This window comes from Palaemon carinicauda, chromosome 29 (genome assembly GCF_036898095.1).
Source record: "Palaemon carinicauda isolate YSFRI2023 chromosome 29, ASM3689809v2, whole genome shotgun sequence".
Lineage (NCBI taxonomy): Eukaryota > Metazoa > Arthropoda > Malacostraca > Decapoda > Palaemonidae > Palaemon > Palaemon carinicauda.
The window spans coordinates 93,720,874-93,735,806 of record NC_090753.1 but is presented as its reverse complement, the minus strand read 5'-3'; the positions used below and the strand labels follow the sequence as shown (position 1 = coordinate 93,735,806).

The 14,933-nt window shown below is 47.0% G+C and overlaps 1 protein-coding gene across 1 annotated transcript in view; it reads left to right on the top strand.

The window, feature by feature from the left end:
• The first annotated feature begins 341 nt into the window (after positions 1-341).
• Positions 342-14,933, top strand: part of LOC137622360 (ras-like protein 1) — a 47,767-nt gene continuing 33,175 nt past the window's right edge. The window contains exon 1 of the mRNA XM_068352952.1: positions 342-556. Coding sequence (XP_068209053.1) covers positions 526-556 — 31 coding nt within the window. The 5' untranslated portion in view covers positions 342-525. The remainder of the gene's footprint in view (positions 557-14,933) is intronic.

The window sequence follows — 14,933 nt, the reverse complement described above, 5'->3', positions numbered from 1 at the left end:
TTTTGTAACCACAGGAAAATAACTTAAAATGGAATTTTACCAATATGTTGATGTCTGTAGATTGACTTTGAATAAGAATTTATTTGTAAAAATCTTCGAACATCGTTTTTTCATGATTGATTTATCCGGAAATGTAGTAATTTTTTTAGTAACATTCAAGATTCTGAGAAGCAGCACAAGAAATAATAATAAATGAGAAAATAAATGTTTTGTTTATTTACTGAGAGAGAGAGAGAGAGAGAGAGAGAGAGAGAGAGAGAGAGAGAGAGAGAGAGAGAGAGAGAGAGAGAGAGAGAGAGAACTGAGAAGTGAGAACCACTACAAGAAAACAGAGGTGATATTCACAGTGAGGAAGAAGGTGCAGTAGTGTATTGGTGTGTGTGTAAGGAAGAAGGTGCTGCGAGTGTCTCTTCTGTTTTGACTTCGATTATGGTTATTTTTTAGCTTTATTACAGAGCTGAGGCATTTTTTCTCGAGAGAAGACGTCCCCCATCATTCAAAATTAAGCGAAAACAAGGACCCAAAATGACGGAGTACAAGCTGGTGGTAGTGGGAGGTGAGAGCGAGAGAGAGAGGAATTAAAAAAAAGAAAAAGCCTCGTTGTTGCCCATGTCCAAATAATTCGACACTTTGTATTAAACTCTAATATTATTTATTGATTGATCGATCTATTGGTTTCAATTTGGCTTATTTCTAGCCTTCGTAGCCTTCAGACTTGGCAATCAATAGCTTGGGCTAGGCCCAAGTCTAGGCTTGACCTCGGGCTAAGGCTGTCTTAGCCTTTCTAAGGCTTACGCCTGTGGCATCTAATTTTTCACTTAATTACGATAATTTATGTGTGAAAATAACTCCAGTAGGCTTAACTTGGATATAGGAACTAATGCAACCTAAACTAGTACAGTTTAGGCAACTATTAGTTATTTAGCCTAGTATAAGGGCATAGTATAAGTTAATCCAGGTTAGGTTAGCTTTGTTTTTGCCAAAGAAATAAATAGTGATAATATTATGGCAGAGTCCCAACCAGGCAATTACCGCTTACCAGTACGGAGGATTTTTTTTTTTTTTTATTTACGAACGAAGCGAACTTACGGCGGAGCAAAATCTATTAGATTTTGGGGGTGGGTGTTGTAAGTATGGTAGCGGCCACCTGTATGTATGATGACGGCCGAGTAAGAATACGGCAGTGTAAGGGGCGTCGCAGCCCCCTTGTTAAGTAAGTATGTTAGGACATGGCTTGTAGGTTAGTGGGGGAAGTATAGTTTAGTTAGTGTCCATTTTTTATGCATGCTAGAGGAACTGGCTGCGGATATACAAAGGCTACGATTTTGGTAATATTTTGATAAAGTATAATGGTTTTTTCCTCCGCCGTGCGGTCTCTTCCCTCGTGAAAGAAGTAAAACATTAAGCTCCTATGTACTGGCAAACCGTAACGGCACGGGGTGGGACTCTACTGTAATATTACTTAAATATCTCTTATTTTAATCCATCACTCGGATTATTTACGTCATTGTAATTTGGGATGTCTTATCCACTGCGTATTATAAGTATGGGATCGAGGGATTATTGTAAAGGGTAAATGGTCCCCTGGAAAATTTTATGGTGTCTTCTTTTAATCGGAAACATCTTAGGCATTTTTTAATGCAATTTATTAGTTTTCTTGCGAGATGTTTAATAATAATTGTAGTTGGTTGGAACGAACCGAGCCAGTAATAAAAATGTTTGCAAATATTTACCATAGGACAATATTCATAATGAAGGAAAGTGTTCTTGGTTTTATTTATAGATACTTTGAACTATTCTGATTGAAGTAATTTTGGGAAACCCACATTTTAAAAATTTCAGAAATTTTAGAATTCCAAAAGTTTTGACTGAAAAACCACAACTTCTTAAGAGGCAAACTCTGAAACGCCACCTAACCTAAGGTTCCTTGCCTCACGTAACCTAACCCAGGAGCTGTATCTTTACCTACTAACCTACCTGGATGGTGCTCCCCCCCTTAGATTGCCATATCAGCTTACCCTAGGACAAAGTCTTAACCCTGTGTTTGCTTTCCAACTGACCTTGCTTTTGGTAAGGTAATATTAAATGATAATTTGTTCCGTAACTGACATACAAACCACGCTATTTAATATGGGTAATTACTTTCGGCGTAGCTGAAATGACAAGCCATTAGAATTTTAACGAGGGTTTACTACTCCACTGCTAGTTAGCGGGGGGGGGGGGGGGGGGGTGTAGGGAGGGTAGCTTGCTAATCCCCCCCCCCCCCCCCTTCGCACACATACCTGTGCTTGAGCTCACTTTGCTCTCGGCTCAGGTGGTAGTCGGACGTGTCCACTGTCACCCTCGCCTTCTTTGACAGCCAGACAATGCTTTTTGCTTTTCCTTTGACAGGTGTGTGTGAAGTTAGCCTCTGCTATGCGAAAGTGTCCTGGATTACCTGACCGCCCTTGTGGCACGTATTTGTCGGCGGTCGATACGGACCCTCACACCCTATATCCTTATTGTTGGGGCCAGCGGTGTGATAGAAATAAAGTGTGTGGTGATTGTAGGGAGTGGTCTACCTCCCAGTGGGAGAGGTTTTCTCGGCGCCGGAAGAAGTCCAGGCGGGATATTTCTCCTTCGAAGGTTTCTTTGAAAGGAGAAAATCCCAAGGGCTCTTCTTCCGTGGCCCAAACCTCCTCCGAAGCTCCCACTCGATCGGTTTCTTCCGAGAAACTGTCGAGTGGTAGCGTAGGCCATAGTTCTGTTGCCCGATCTCGGAGTTTGGGAGAGGGAGTTGCCTCCCATAGCGAGGCAGCTCCTTCTCCTCCCCCAGGGGAGGATTTAAATATGCCTGTGACTAATGATGATTTGTTTCAGCTTTGGGCTTCCTTGGGGCTTGAGGGTTCGCCCTCCAAGGAAGCCTTGTTTGACATGATCAGGTTGGGGGCATCTGTCAAACAATCGCTGACTTTAGCAGAGGTTGATCCTCTGTCTATCGGCGACGTTGTCGTGGCAGAGGCTTCCGATGAGTCATATCAAACCTCTGCTCGTGATGATCCTGATGTAGCTGAAGGCTTAGTTCCCCCCTCTGAACATCCTTCGAGGGAGGAACTAAGTCCAACGGTCTCTCCTGCCGGTGATTCTCCCCCTCGGGGGAGTTCACTCACAGAGACTCCTCTTCGGAGGACTGCTGATGGTCAGCCCGCTGACCCCACAGCCCACAGAGGGCGTATAAGGCGTAAAGCCCGCCTTCTTCTTCACCGTAGAGGCCTTCCTTCACCTCACAAGGGTGTTAGGAGGCGCCTCTTCGGTTCATAGTCACCGCAGTCTGCCGCAGAGGAACCTCGCCGTCGTTCTCCGACTCTCCCAGCTACAACCCTGGACTTCTCTGCAGATCGTTCGCGATTTCCTTCGGTGGAAGGTCTTCCTTACAAAGGGCACGCCGACCTTCCACCCGTCAGACCTGCTGACCTGCCGTCACCGTTCCTGGCTGCTGACGCGCTATGGGCGCCAACGCATCCCGTTGTAAAACGGGCAAAGGCCCCTTCGGGGCATCAAGGGCGTACGCACAAGTTAGTGCATGAGTCCCTTACGCGCCAGGTCTCCCCTGCGCGCCAACGATCACCTGCGCTCAAGCGCTCATCGACAGAAGTTGCTCCTGTTAAAGCGTGCTCACCTGCGCGCCATCGATCTCCTGCGCGCCCACGATCTTCTGATCTGGGCGCAGTGGGGAAGTTAACTTCTTCCCCTGCCCGCCAGCGCTCACCAACGCGCAATCGGTCCCCGCCTGCGCGCCATCCTTCGCCAGCGCGCGAGTCTCTGACGCGCGCCCACGTCCATCACCACAGCCAGATGTACGCTCTCATGTGCGCCTGTGCGCAAGGCATGTGTCTCCTGCGCGCGCCCAACGTTATCGCCCGCACGGGCTCTTCGGCCGGACCCTCCTCACCCGTGCGCGCTAAGGCGACTGTTCGCGAGTAGGGTCCGGCCGAAGAGCCCGTGCGGGCGATAACGTTGTGCGCGCGCAGGAGACACATGCCTTGCGCTTATTCATCCTTCAGCGCGCCCTCTGCTTTCTCCAGCCCACGCCCCTGTGCGCCCTCGCCATCGGCCCCGCGTGCGCGCCAACATTCCCCCGCGCACGACCCAGGGCAATTCCCGTTGCGCGAGTGCCAGCGCGATCCCACGCGCGAGGCTGCAGGACAACGCGCGGCCAGGTCATCATCGTCCCCCCCCCTGCAAGCGCAGAACAGCGCGCTTGCCGATGGGAGGGAGGATTCCGGATAGATCCAGGGATTTTTCTCCCTCATCTTTTCAGGCGAACCCCCCTTTGGTAACTCCTCCTAGGGATCGGTCTATCCCCTTCCCTCCAGAGGAAGTTTCTGACAGCACAGCTGTCAGTCAGCAGCCTTGGTTTGGGTTCCTGGTCAGAGCGGTCATGCAGGCTTTTAAGCCTGTTCTCTCTGAGCTGGGCCACAAATCATTGGCAGCTTCTACTCCCCTGAAGAGGAAGAGAGGAGTGTCTAACGTGGTAACTTCTCCGAGGGCGAAGCTGACTACTCATCGCACCAATGAGGGAAACCCCACCTCGCGCTGGAAAGTCTTCTCGGGTAGGGGTGGAGAAGAGCCTCCCACCATCGCTGTTGGAGTCCTGCATCCCTCTCAGGAGAGAGTCGAAGGATTCCAAGACTTTGCCAAAGTCATCTTCAAGGATTAGACCGGAGCCAGCCAAGCACTCGGAGAATGTCCACGAGTCCCCCCCAAGAAGAGCCTCTGGAGACAGGAGACTTCGCTGCTAGCCCTTCAGGAGGGGAGCTGCAGGAGTCAGAGCATGCGTTCTGGCAGGTTCTGACCCTTATGAGGAATCTTAATGGGTTTGCGGATCCAGAGATTCCCCCTCGTGAGGGCAAAGACACGGTCTTGGACTGAGTCTTTGGGACTCAAAAACCCTCAAAGGCCAGTGTGGCTTTGCCCTGGTCTCAAGGGGTCAAGAGTGCCAGAGACAAGGTCGAAGCCCAGCTCTCCGAGCTTGCCTCCTCCAGCCGATCCAGCGCCGGCAACAAACTCCTCCCACCGCCTTGTGTCCATCAGAGGAGGTACTTTGACATCGTGGAGGAGACTTGTTTAGCTCTTCCCCTACACCACTCTTTGGAAGAGATTACCAGGGGAGTCCCTCTAGAGAGACACTCCAACCGGCAGGTCTCGTTCTCGGCAACGGAGATCCTTAGCTAGGAGAAGGTAGCGAAGTGTGCCATGCAGGCAACTTCGTGGCTGGACATCTGGCTAGGGTCCCTAGGCATCCTGCTACGTTCAGAGGACTTGTCCAAAGAAAGTACCAGGAAGGCCATGGAGACCTTTTTACTCTCGGGCACTCGTACGATCGAGTTTCTAGCACACCAAGTCTCGAACTTGTGGGCTAATACCATCTTGAAACGTCGAGATGCGGTGCCTGAGAGATTCCATCAAAAGGTCCCCAGTACTGAGATCAGCAGGCTCAGACATTCTTCCATTGTGGGGAAGAACTTGTTCGAGCCTAAGGACGTGGAGCAGGTGGCTGAGAGGTGGAGGAAGTCCAACCAGGACTCTCTCCTACATAGGGCTCTAACATCGAAGCCCTATAATCCTCCAGCACCCCAGCAACCACGTCCTACCAAGACCACGAAACCGGCAGCTACAGCAAAGACGACGGTGTCTAAGCCCTTTCCTGTCAAGGGCAAGAAAGGCAAAAAGTCCTCCAGGGGAGGAAAGAATCCTAGAGGGAGCGGCCGAGGCTGCAAATGCTAGGATTGGCAGTCCCCCTGCATGTCCACCAGTGGGGAGATGCCTACAAAGTTGTGCAATCAGGTGGCAGCAACTCTGGGCCGATTCCTGAATGATTTCCGTAATCAGTCAAGGATATCGTGTCCCGTTCACAACATCTCTACCTCCCCTGACAGCAAATCCAGTGTTGTTGAGCTCCCTTGCCATGGGATCGGCAAGGGGGGCAAGCCCTTCGGGCAGAAGTCCAGACCATGTTGAAGAAGGGCGCTCTCCAAGAGGTCGTCGACTGGTCCCCAGGCTTCTTCAGTCGACACTTTCTTGTAAAGAAGGCGTCTTGAAGCTGGAGACCAGTCATCGACCTCTCAGTTCTGAACAGGTTTGTCAAGCAAACTCCGTTCAGCATGGAGACTGCAGATACGGTCAGACTTGCTGTGAGATCAGGATGTCTGGACACCTGCGAAGGTCATCCGCATCTGTCTACCAGGCAAAGTGGGGAGTCTTCTGTGGTTGGTGTCGTGGAAGGGGTATCTCTCCACTCGATGCCACTATTCCAGCAATAGCGGAGTTCCTCGTGTATTTTCGGGAAGAAATGTACCTTTCAGTCTCGGCGGTGAAAGGCTATCGCTCAGCCTTAAGTCTAGCCTTCAGGCTCAAAGGAGTGGACATTTCTTCCTCGCTGGAACTTTCCCTACTCATAGGAAGTTATGAACTTACCTGCCCTCAGTCGGAAGTGCGACCTCCTCCATGGAACGTGGTTCGAGTTCTCAGGCCTCTTAAGAGACCTCCCTACGAACCATTACACCAGGCTTCTGATCGCCACCTAACTTGGAAGACGGTGTTCCTACTAGCTTTGGCCTCGGCCAAGCGAGTCAGTGAACTTTATGGTCTCTCTTTTGGCATCGCCCATTCAAGGGGATGGGGGGAAGTAACGTTCAGATTCGTCCCTGAGTTTATTGCTAAGACTCAGAATCCGGGAGTGCTGGACCCTCGGTTCAACTCCTTCCAGATTTCGAGTCTTCGTTCTGTAACAGATGACCCAGACCATCTCTTACTGTGTTCAGTAAGGAGTCTGAGGCTATATCTCAAAAGAATGGCTGCAGTTCGTCCCCAGGTGCAGGCATTGTTTGTGAGCACTGGGAGGACTAAGAGGAGGGTTACCAAGAATACCATCTCGGCATGGATTCGTAGGGTGATCCATCTGTCCCTGAATCCTGACCCTCCTCCGTCACGTCGGCCTAGAGCACATGATGTCAGGGGCGTAGCTACGTCCCTGGCCTTCAAGAAAAACTTTTCAGTGACGCAGGTTCTACAAGCTGGGGTGTGGAAGCGTCAGACGACCTTCACAACCCACTACCTGCAAGACATGACCCACAGGAGGCTCGATACGTTTTCTGTCGGCCCTGTGGTGGCTGCACAACAGCTGGTTTAAAACCTCAGGCTCCTTAATGGATAAGTAGCAGAAGGTTGAGGGCATTGCTACCTGGTCTTAGTCTGCATGAATGAAAAGGTACGCCTGGCCCTTATTGTTTTCTTCATCCTCCCCTCTTTTGGGGAAAGCAGCATCCTGGGTTCTCTGCACAGCTGACCTCGAACCACTGCAGGTAAACCATGTTTCCTTGTGTTCCTAGTATTAAGCTAATACTGTCACATCCCCATACCCTGATGAGGTGGTATTGGGAGAGTCGTAGCCTAAAGTTTTCATCTAAAGGACGACAGGTCAACTTCCTAGGACGAGTCACACTTCATACCTTCACACACAGTTTACGTAGGCCACAGCCCTTGCGTAGCAAGGTTCTAGCGAGGTGCAGGAACTCCTTATTGTTGAGTGCTGACACACTCAGATACTGAGTCCCCAGGCAAAGCCAAAAGCTAGTACTGGCTGGGACTTTCCACCCTTCCTAATGGGTGAGTCACCCATATTAAATAGCGTGGTTTGTATGTCAGTTACGGAACAAATGACAAATTCGTAGGTAATTTGTATTTTTCCTAACTATACAAGCCTTAGCTATTTAATCCAACTTGCCCGCTAGCCCTATCCCCCGTGAAGTCCTACCACTAAGAAAAGTGAGCTCAAGCACAGGTGTGTGTGAGGGGGGGGTGTAGGTACCCTCAATACCCCCCACTAACTAGCGGTGGGGTAGTAAACCCTCGTTAAAATTCTAATGGCTCGTCATTTCAGCTACGCCGAAAGTAATTACCCATATTAAATAGCTAAGGTTTGTATACAGTAGTTAGAAAAAATACAAATTACCTTGTACGAATTTGTCATACAGTATTCAGTAAGTCATAAAACTGGCTTCATAATATTCTGTTTTTAAATATTTAACTTAGCCGGTGAATATATAATAGCTGCTACTCAGCGGCTCGACAGAAAACACACTAAAAAAACTCGCGAGCGATCGCTATGAAGGTTGCGGGTGTGCCCACCAGCGCCAACTATCGGCCAGATACCACTCTTGCATGTAAACAAACCCTTCAATTCTTCTCTGTCGACCTTGACGACAAGACGTATCATTACTCGCTGTAGAACCTGGAGTTTTCTCAACATATTTGGTGAAGTACTTCATTTTGGTTTGAGCTTTCGCAGTGAAGGTGTTTTATCTTCAACTTAAATCTTGAACTCGTTTTTGGATAGATTTAATTTTTGATGACTTTGGATTGTTTTTTGGACTTTCTTTGACTTTTAAATGGCCGACCCTTCCCTTAACACGGAAGTGTGTTTTAGGCTTTTAGCAATATCTTATCACGTTATAAATTGATTATAGATTTTCCTCTATATATTTTATATCTCAACCGCCTTTATTAGGCCTCTTCGATTAGCTTTCCATTTATAATAAACATCAAGATAAATTTTAATGATTTGTTTATATGCGACCTTTCCTGAGAGTAGGCGGTCCTAACTTGGAAACCGAAGTTAAACAACGTTGAGCCCTTTCAATCGTAAATAACTTTTACAGAGCTAATGATTTAAAACTTATTAAATGAATATTTTTTAGTAGATATTTTATGAAAGATTTTCTTTGAATAGTCTTCGTACTGTTTCAAAGATGAACTAACGTTTAGTTTATTTATGCTACGCAGTTTGCGCTCTATCGTTACGATAGAGAGAGAGAGAGTATCACGGTTTCACTTTGCAGAAAGAGTAAATCGATTCTGACGTTTTGTTCTTTCTTCTTTCAAAGCTTAAATGTTTTAAATTCTATTTTAAAGGAACTTTTTAATTGAAAAACCTTTCAGTTTTTTCCTTTGGTCAAATAACCTGTTTATTGACGAAACGTAAGTGGGCTCTTCTCTTCGGTGCGAAATCAAGAGAGAGAGAGATAGAGACGGAGAGAGAAAGAGGAGAGAGAACGTTCCGATCTTTATTCTCGTCCCAAGCGAGTAACGTTGTTCTCGAGTTACTCTCGTCCCTAGTCTCTGTACGGGGAGAAAGGATAAAACGTTTTTAGTTTTTTATTCTCGTCCCAAGGCACTGTACGGTGAGAGATTGAAAACGTAGTTTTGAATGAACTAGTGTTTAGTCTCTTTCCCAGCCACTGATCTTTTTATCTTAAAATATGTTTACTGTTTTTTTTTGCTTGTATTAATGTGCTTACATTGTACGACTGATTTCGCAATTATAACCTTTTGATGAGGGTAGAATTGCGTGCTTCAGGTAGAAATCAGTTTTATTCATACCTAATGTGAATTGTTAAAAAATTCGATTTCAGTGAAATAAGTGCAAAACAGAAAATCGTAGTGATAAAGTGATATTGCGCAAAGTGTTATCAGTGTTGCGACCGAGGGTTCGTCTGTTCGTGCCTGTCGTTCGCCTAGTCCGGGACCTCTTGCAAGCTCCCAAGCCCAGGGGAGAAGTAATGTCGTACGACTTATGGGTTCGAGAGGCCTTGATCAGCGAACAGACGTTCCCTCTATGGTATCAGGCGTATCTCACGAAGATCACCCCTACCATAAGGCGAGAGAGACGTTTTTCTCCTCGTCATCCGAAGGCTTTTCGCATAAGAAACCGTGGAACAAGGTTTCGAGGCCCTTTAAGCGAAAGTCAGTCTTTTCAGGACAGGTCCAGCGTCCTGGTTTTAACTATTAGGACAGCTCTGACCCTATGCAGTCATCGGAAGACTGCTCGCCGCCTAAACAAAAGCGTAACACAGGCTCCGAGAGTCTTTTTGTAGGCAAGGTTTTGCAGTCACAGACGTTACCCTCGTCTCTTACCGCAACCATTCCCGTTGATCCTAAATGGGTTGTACGGCAAGACATGCAGAATAAGCTTGCCTCTCTTATGGAAGACTATTCTGCCGATAAGGTTCACGTTGATCCTAGCCGTTTATCTCATCGAGATCCTGGCCTTCAGCCGCCCAAACGAACCTTTGTGCGTCCTGTTGACGTTGGCGTAGCTAAGTCACGTCAGTCACGATATGTAGAGCCTCACTCGATGCGGTCACGTGTTGATTTTCAGCCGCATTTGGACGTTAGGCCGCTTCCTAATGCTCCTGTTGACGTTCAGGACGTTCGCCAACCAGCGGAGTTGACTTGTTTTGACGCTGAGCGTCAACTACCGCAGTCTAGAGTTGTTTTGACTGCTCAGACTAGGCAATCAAAACAGTCTCGAGTGGACGCCGAGCGTCCTCCCGCACCTGTTGTTGTTGACAGTTCACAGACTGTTAAGCAGTTACATGACGTTGCGTCCTGGTCCGCTACTAATGCACCAGTGCGTGTGGACTCTGCTTGTAAAGCATTGCCACCACGGTAGGTCTCTCCCTTGCTTGAGACTCGGCTATTGTCGGACAAGGTTCCTTCAGATGAGGAAATTGCTGTTCCCCCTCCTACTGATATTCCCTTGAGGACTCTGTCAGACGGAGAGGAGCCTAAAGCTGCTTAGCCCTCTATGGACTTTAAATAAATCATGCTGATTTTTAAGGATCTTTGTCCGGATCTTTTTGTAACTGCTGCTCCTCGTTCGCCTAAACGTCAGAGTTTACACTAGGCCTAGCTACTTCGAAGCCGTTGTTTTATAAGCTAGTGCTCTCTCGCTCTTCTAAGAGAGCTTTACGTTTGCTAGGCGACTGGTTTATCACCAGGAGGAGTTTGGGGGAGACAGCCTTTGCTTTCCCTACTTTTAAGCTGGCTTATAGAGCGAGAGTCTGATATGACACGAGAGAAGTTCTCGGCTTGGGAGTTCCTGCTTCTGCCCAGATAGACTTCTCAAACCTCATAGACTCTCCCTGGCGCCTGGCCATGAGACGCTCCAAGATTTTATGGTCGACTTCAGAGCTATTTTCGAGCGTTTGAAGTTTTGCTGTACAATTATGTCATGCATAAACAAGGCTTTCAGGGATGGCTCCATTGATCTGACAGCCACGTTCTCTGCAGGAACAAGTCCCTCAGGGATGGCTCCAATGATCTGGCAGCCATGTCCACTGCAGGAGTACGTAAGAGGCTAGTGCGCTCAATGTGTTCATTGTCAAGACAAACTTCACGATGAAGTCTACCAGGCTGTCTTGACAGCATTTATGGAAGGCGACTGGATGGTCTCTCTCGACCTTCAGGAGGCATACTTCCACATTCCTATACACCCGGATTCCCAACCGTTTCTGAGGTTTGTTTACAGGAATGTGGGGTACCAGTTTCGAGCCCTGTGCTTTGGCCTCAGTCCTGCTCCTCTCGTGTTTACGAGGCTCATGAGGAATGTGGCAAAATCCCTCCATCTATCGGGGATCCGAGCCTCCCTGTACTTGGACGACTGGCTTCTCAGAGCATCGTCCAGTCTTCGCTGTCTGCAGGATCTACATTGGACGTTGAGTCTGGCCAGGGAGTTGGGACTTTTGGTCAACCTAAAAGTCCCAACTGATCCCATCTCAGATTATTCTATATTTGGGGTTGGAGATTCGCAGTCCAGTTTTTTTTCGGGCTTTTCCGTCTGCCACCGAATAGAACAAGCCATGCTCGAAGTCCAACTAATGCTGAAAAGAAAACGTTTGTTCAGTCAGGAGTTGGAACAGTCTCGTAGGGACTCTCTCATCCCTGGAGCAGTTTGTCTCGCTAGGGAGACTACACCTTCTGCCTCTCCGGTTCCATCTAGCCTCTCACTGGAACTAGGACAAGACGTTAGAGACGGTATCATTCCCAGTCTCCGAACCAGTAAAGGCATGCCTGAAATGGTGGGACAGCAATATCAGTCTGAGAGAGGGATTATCCCTAGCAGTCAAGAACCCAAACCACGTGTTGTTCTCAGACGCGTCGGATTTGGGTTGGGGTGCGACCCTGGACGGTCGGGAATGCTCGGGTCTGTGGACCTCAAGTCAGAAGAGCATGCACATCAACGGCAAGGAGCTATTAGCAGTCCACTTGGCCTTGATGATATTCGAAAGCTTCTTCGAAACTAAGTGGTAGAGGTCAACTCAGACAACACCACAACTTTGGCGTACATCTCCAAGCAAGGAGGCACACACTCCTTCACGCTGCTCGAGATCGCAAGGGACCTTCTCTTATGGTCAAGAAATCGAGGCATCTCCCTGTTGACGAGATTCATCCAGGGGGACTTGAACGTCTTGGCAGACTGTCTCAGTCGGAGGGGTCAGGTGATACCCACGGAATGGACCCTCCACAAGGACGTGGGCAAGAGTCTTTGGGCTACTTGGGGTCAACCCACCATAGACCTCTTTGCCTCCTCGTTGACCAAAAGGTTACCAATCTATTGCTCTCCAGTCCTAGATACAGAAGCAATCCACTTAGACGCGTTTCTACTGGATTGGTCTCTTCTGGACTTATATGCATTCCCACCATTCAAGATAGTCAACAAGGTACTGCAGAAGTTCGCCTCTCACGAAGGGACAAGGTTGACGTTGGTTGCTACCCTCTGGCCCGCAAGAGAGTGGTTCACCGAGGTACTTCAATGGCTGGTAGACTTTCCAAGAAGTCTTCCTCTAAGGGTAGATCTGTTACGTCAGCCCCACGTAAAGAATGTCCATCAAAGCCTCCCCGCTCTTCGTCTGACTTCCTTCAGACTATCGAAAGACTCTCAAGAGCTCGAGGCTTTTCGAAGGAGGCAGCCAGTGCGATTGCAAGAGCGAGGAGAGCTTCTACCATTAGAGTATACCAGTCGAAGTGGGAAGTCTTTTGAGACTGGTGCAAGTCAGCATCTGTGTCCTCGTCCAGTACCTCTGTAGCCCAAATCGCAGATTTTCTTTTACATCTGAGAAAGGTTCGCTCCCTTTCAGCTCCCACGATTAAGGGCTACAGGAGCATGTTGGCTTCGGTCTTTCGACATAGAGGCTTAGATCTTTCCAACAATAAAGATCTCCAAGATCTCCTTAAGTCTTTCGAGACCTCTAAGGAACGTCGTTTGGCAACTCCTGGATGGAACTTAGACTTGGTCATAAGGTTCCTCATGTCAGACAGGTTTGAGCCATTACATTCAGCCTCCCTGAAGGATCTCACCCTCAAGACACTTTTCCTAGTGTGCTTGGCTTCGGCTAAAAGGGTCAGTGAACTTCATGCCTTCAGTAAGAACATCGGTTTTTTCTACAGAAAAAGCCACTTGTTCACTTCAACTTGGTTTCCTGGCCAAAAAATGAAGTCTTCTCGTCCTTGGCCTAAATCTTTTGATATTCCTTGCTTATCAGAGATCGTAGGCAACGAACTGGAAAGAGTATTATGTCCTGTTAGAGCTCTTAAGTTCTATTTAGCTCGTACTAAGTCATTACGAGGTAAATCTGAGGCATTATGGTGCTCAGTTAAGAAACCATCATTGCCTATGTCAAAGAATGCTTTGTCATATTTTATCAGATTTTTTTAATACGAGAAGCTCATTCTCACTTGAATGAGAAAGACCGATGTTTGCTTAAGGTTAAGACGCACGAAGTTAGAGCTATAACAACCTCCGTGGCCTTCAAGCAAAATAAATCTCTGCAAAGTATTATGGACGCGACTTTTTGGAGAAGCAAGTCAGTGTTCGCGTCATTTTACTTAAAAGATGTCCAGACTCTTTACGAGGACTGCTACACACTGGGTCCATTCGTTGCAGCGAGTGCAGTAGTGGGTGAGGGTTCTACCACTACATTACCCTAATTCCAATACCCTTTTTAATCTTTCTCTTGAAATGTTTTTTAATATTGTTTTTTGGGTTGTACGGAAGGCTAAGAAGCCTTTCGCATCCTTGTTGATTTGGCGGGTGGTCAAAGTCATTTCTTGAGAGCGCCCAGATTAGGGGTTTGATGAGGTCCTGTTAGTATGGGTTGCAACCCTTTATACTTCAGCTCCTGGGAGTCTTTCAGCATCCTAAGAGGATCGCTGGGCTTCGTGAGGAAGACAGACTTACAAGGCAGAGTAATCGTCTAAGTCAACTTCCTTACCAGGTACCTATATATTTTGGTTTAGTTATATTGATAACGGTCAAAAACTCTTAGCTTATACGCTGTAAACTTAATTAACTCTGGTCTCTACCCACCGCCTTGGGTGTGAATCAGCTATTATATATTCACCGGCTAAGTTAAATATTTAAAAATGATATTTTAATTATAAAGTAAATTTTTGAATATACTTACCCGGTGAATATATAAATTAAAGGCCCTCCCTTCCTCCCCAATAGAGACGCAGCGGGACGAGAAGAATTGAAGGGTTTGTTTACATGCAAGAGTGGTATCTGGCCGATAGTTGTCGCTGGTGGGCACATCCGCAACCTTCATAGCGATCGCTCGCGAGTTTTTTGAGTGTGTTTTCTGTCGAGCCGCTGAGTAGCAGCTATTATATATTCACCGGGTAAGTATATTCAAAAATTTATTTTATAATTAAAATATCATATTTCAAACAAAGGCAAACCATATTTTGCTCAAAGAAAATATATTTGACAAGTTTAGTAATAAGAAAGTTTTAACCTGTCCCAACCAACTGCATACACTTAAAAAAGTACATTGAAGGGCTAATTAAAAATAAAAAAACAAGATTTTGTAAATATAATTCTCTAGCGTCATATTAAATATGCAGTATATCAATCTATTTAGGTATTTTATGAAAGTATAAAACTCAATTTACTGAATAGCTGTGTAATCACTGATATGAAATTTGTTGGCTAAGGTATTTAAGGTAACTGGGAATCATAATTTGTTCCAATATGTATGCAGATTTTTTGTCTTTTGAAATAGGGAATCTCTAAAGTGAAGAATAACCAGCTGTTGAAGTCAACAAGAAGGTAG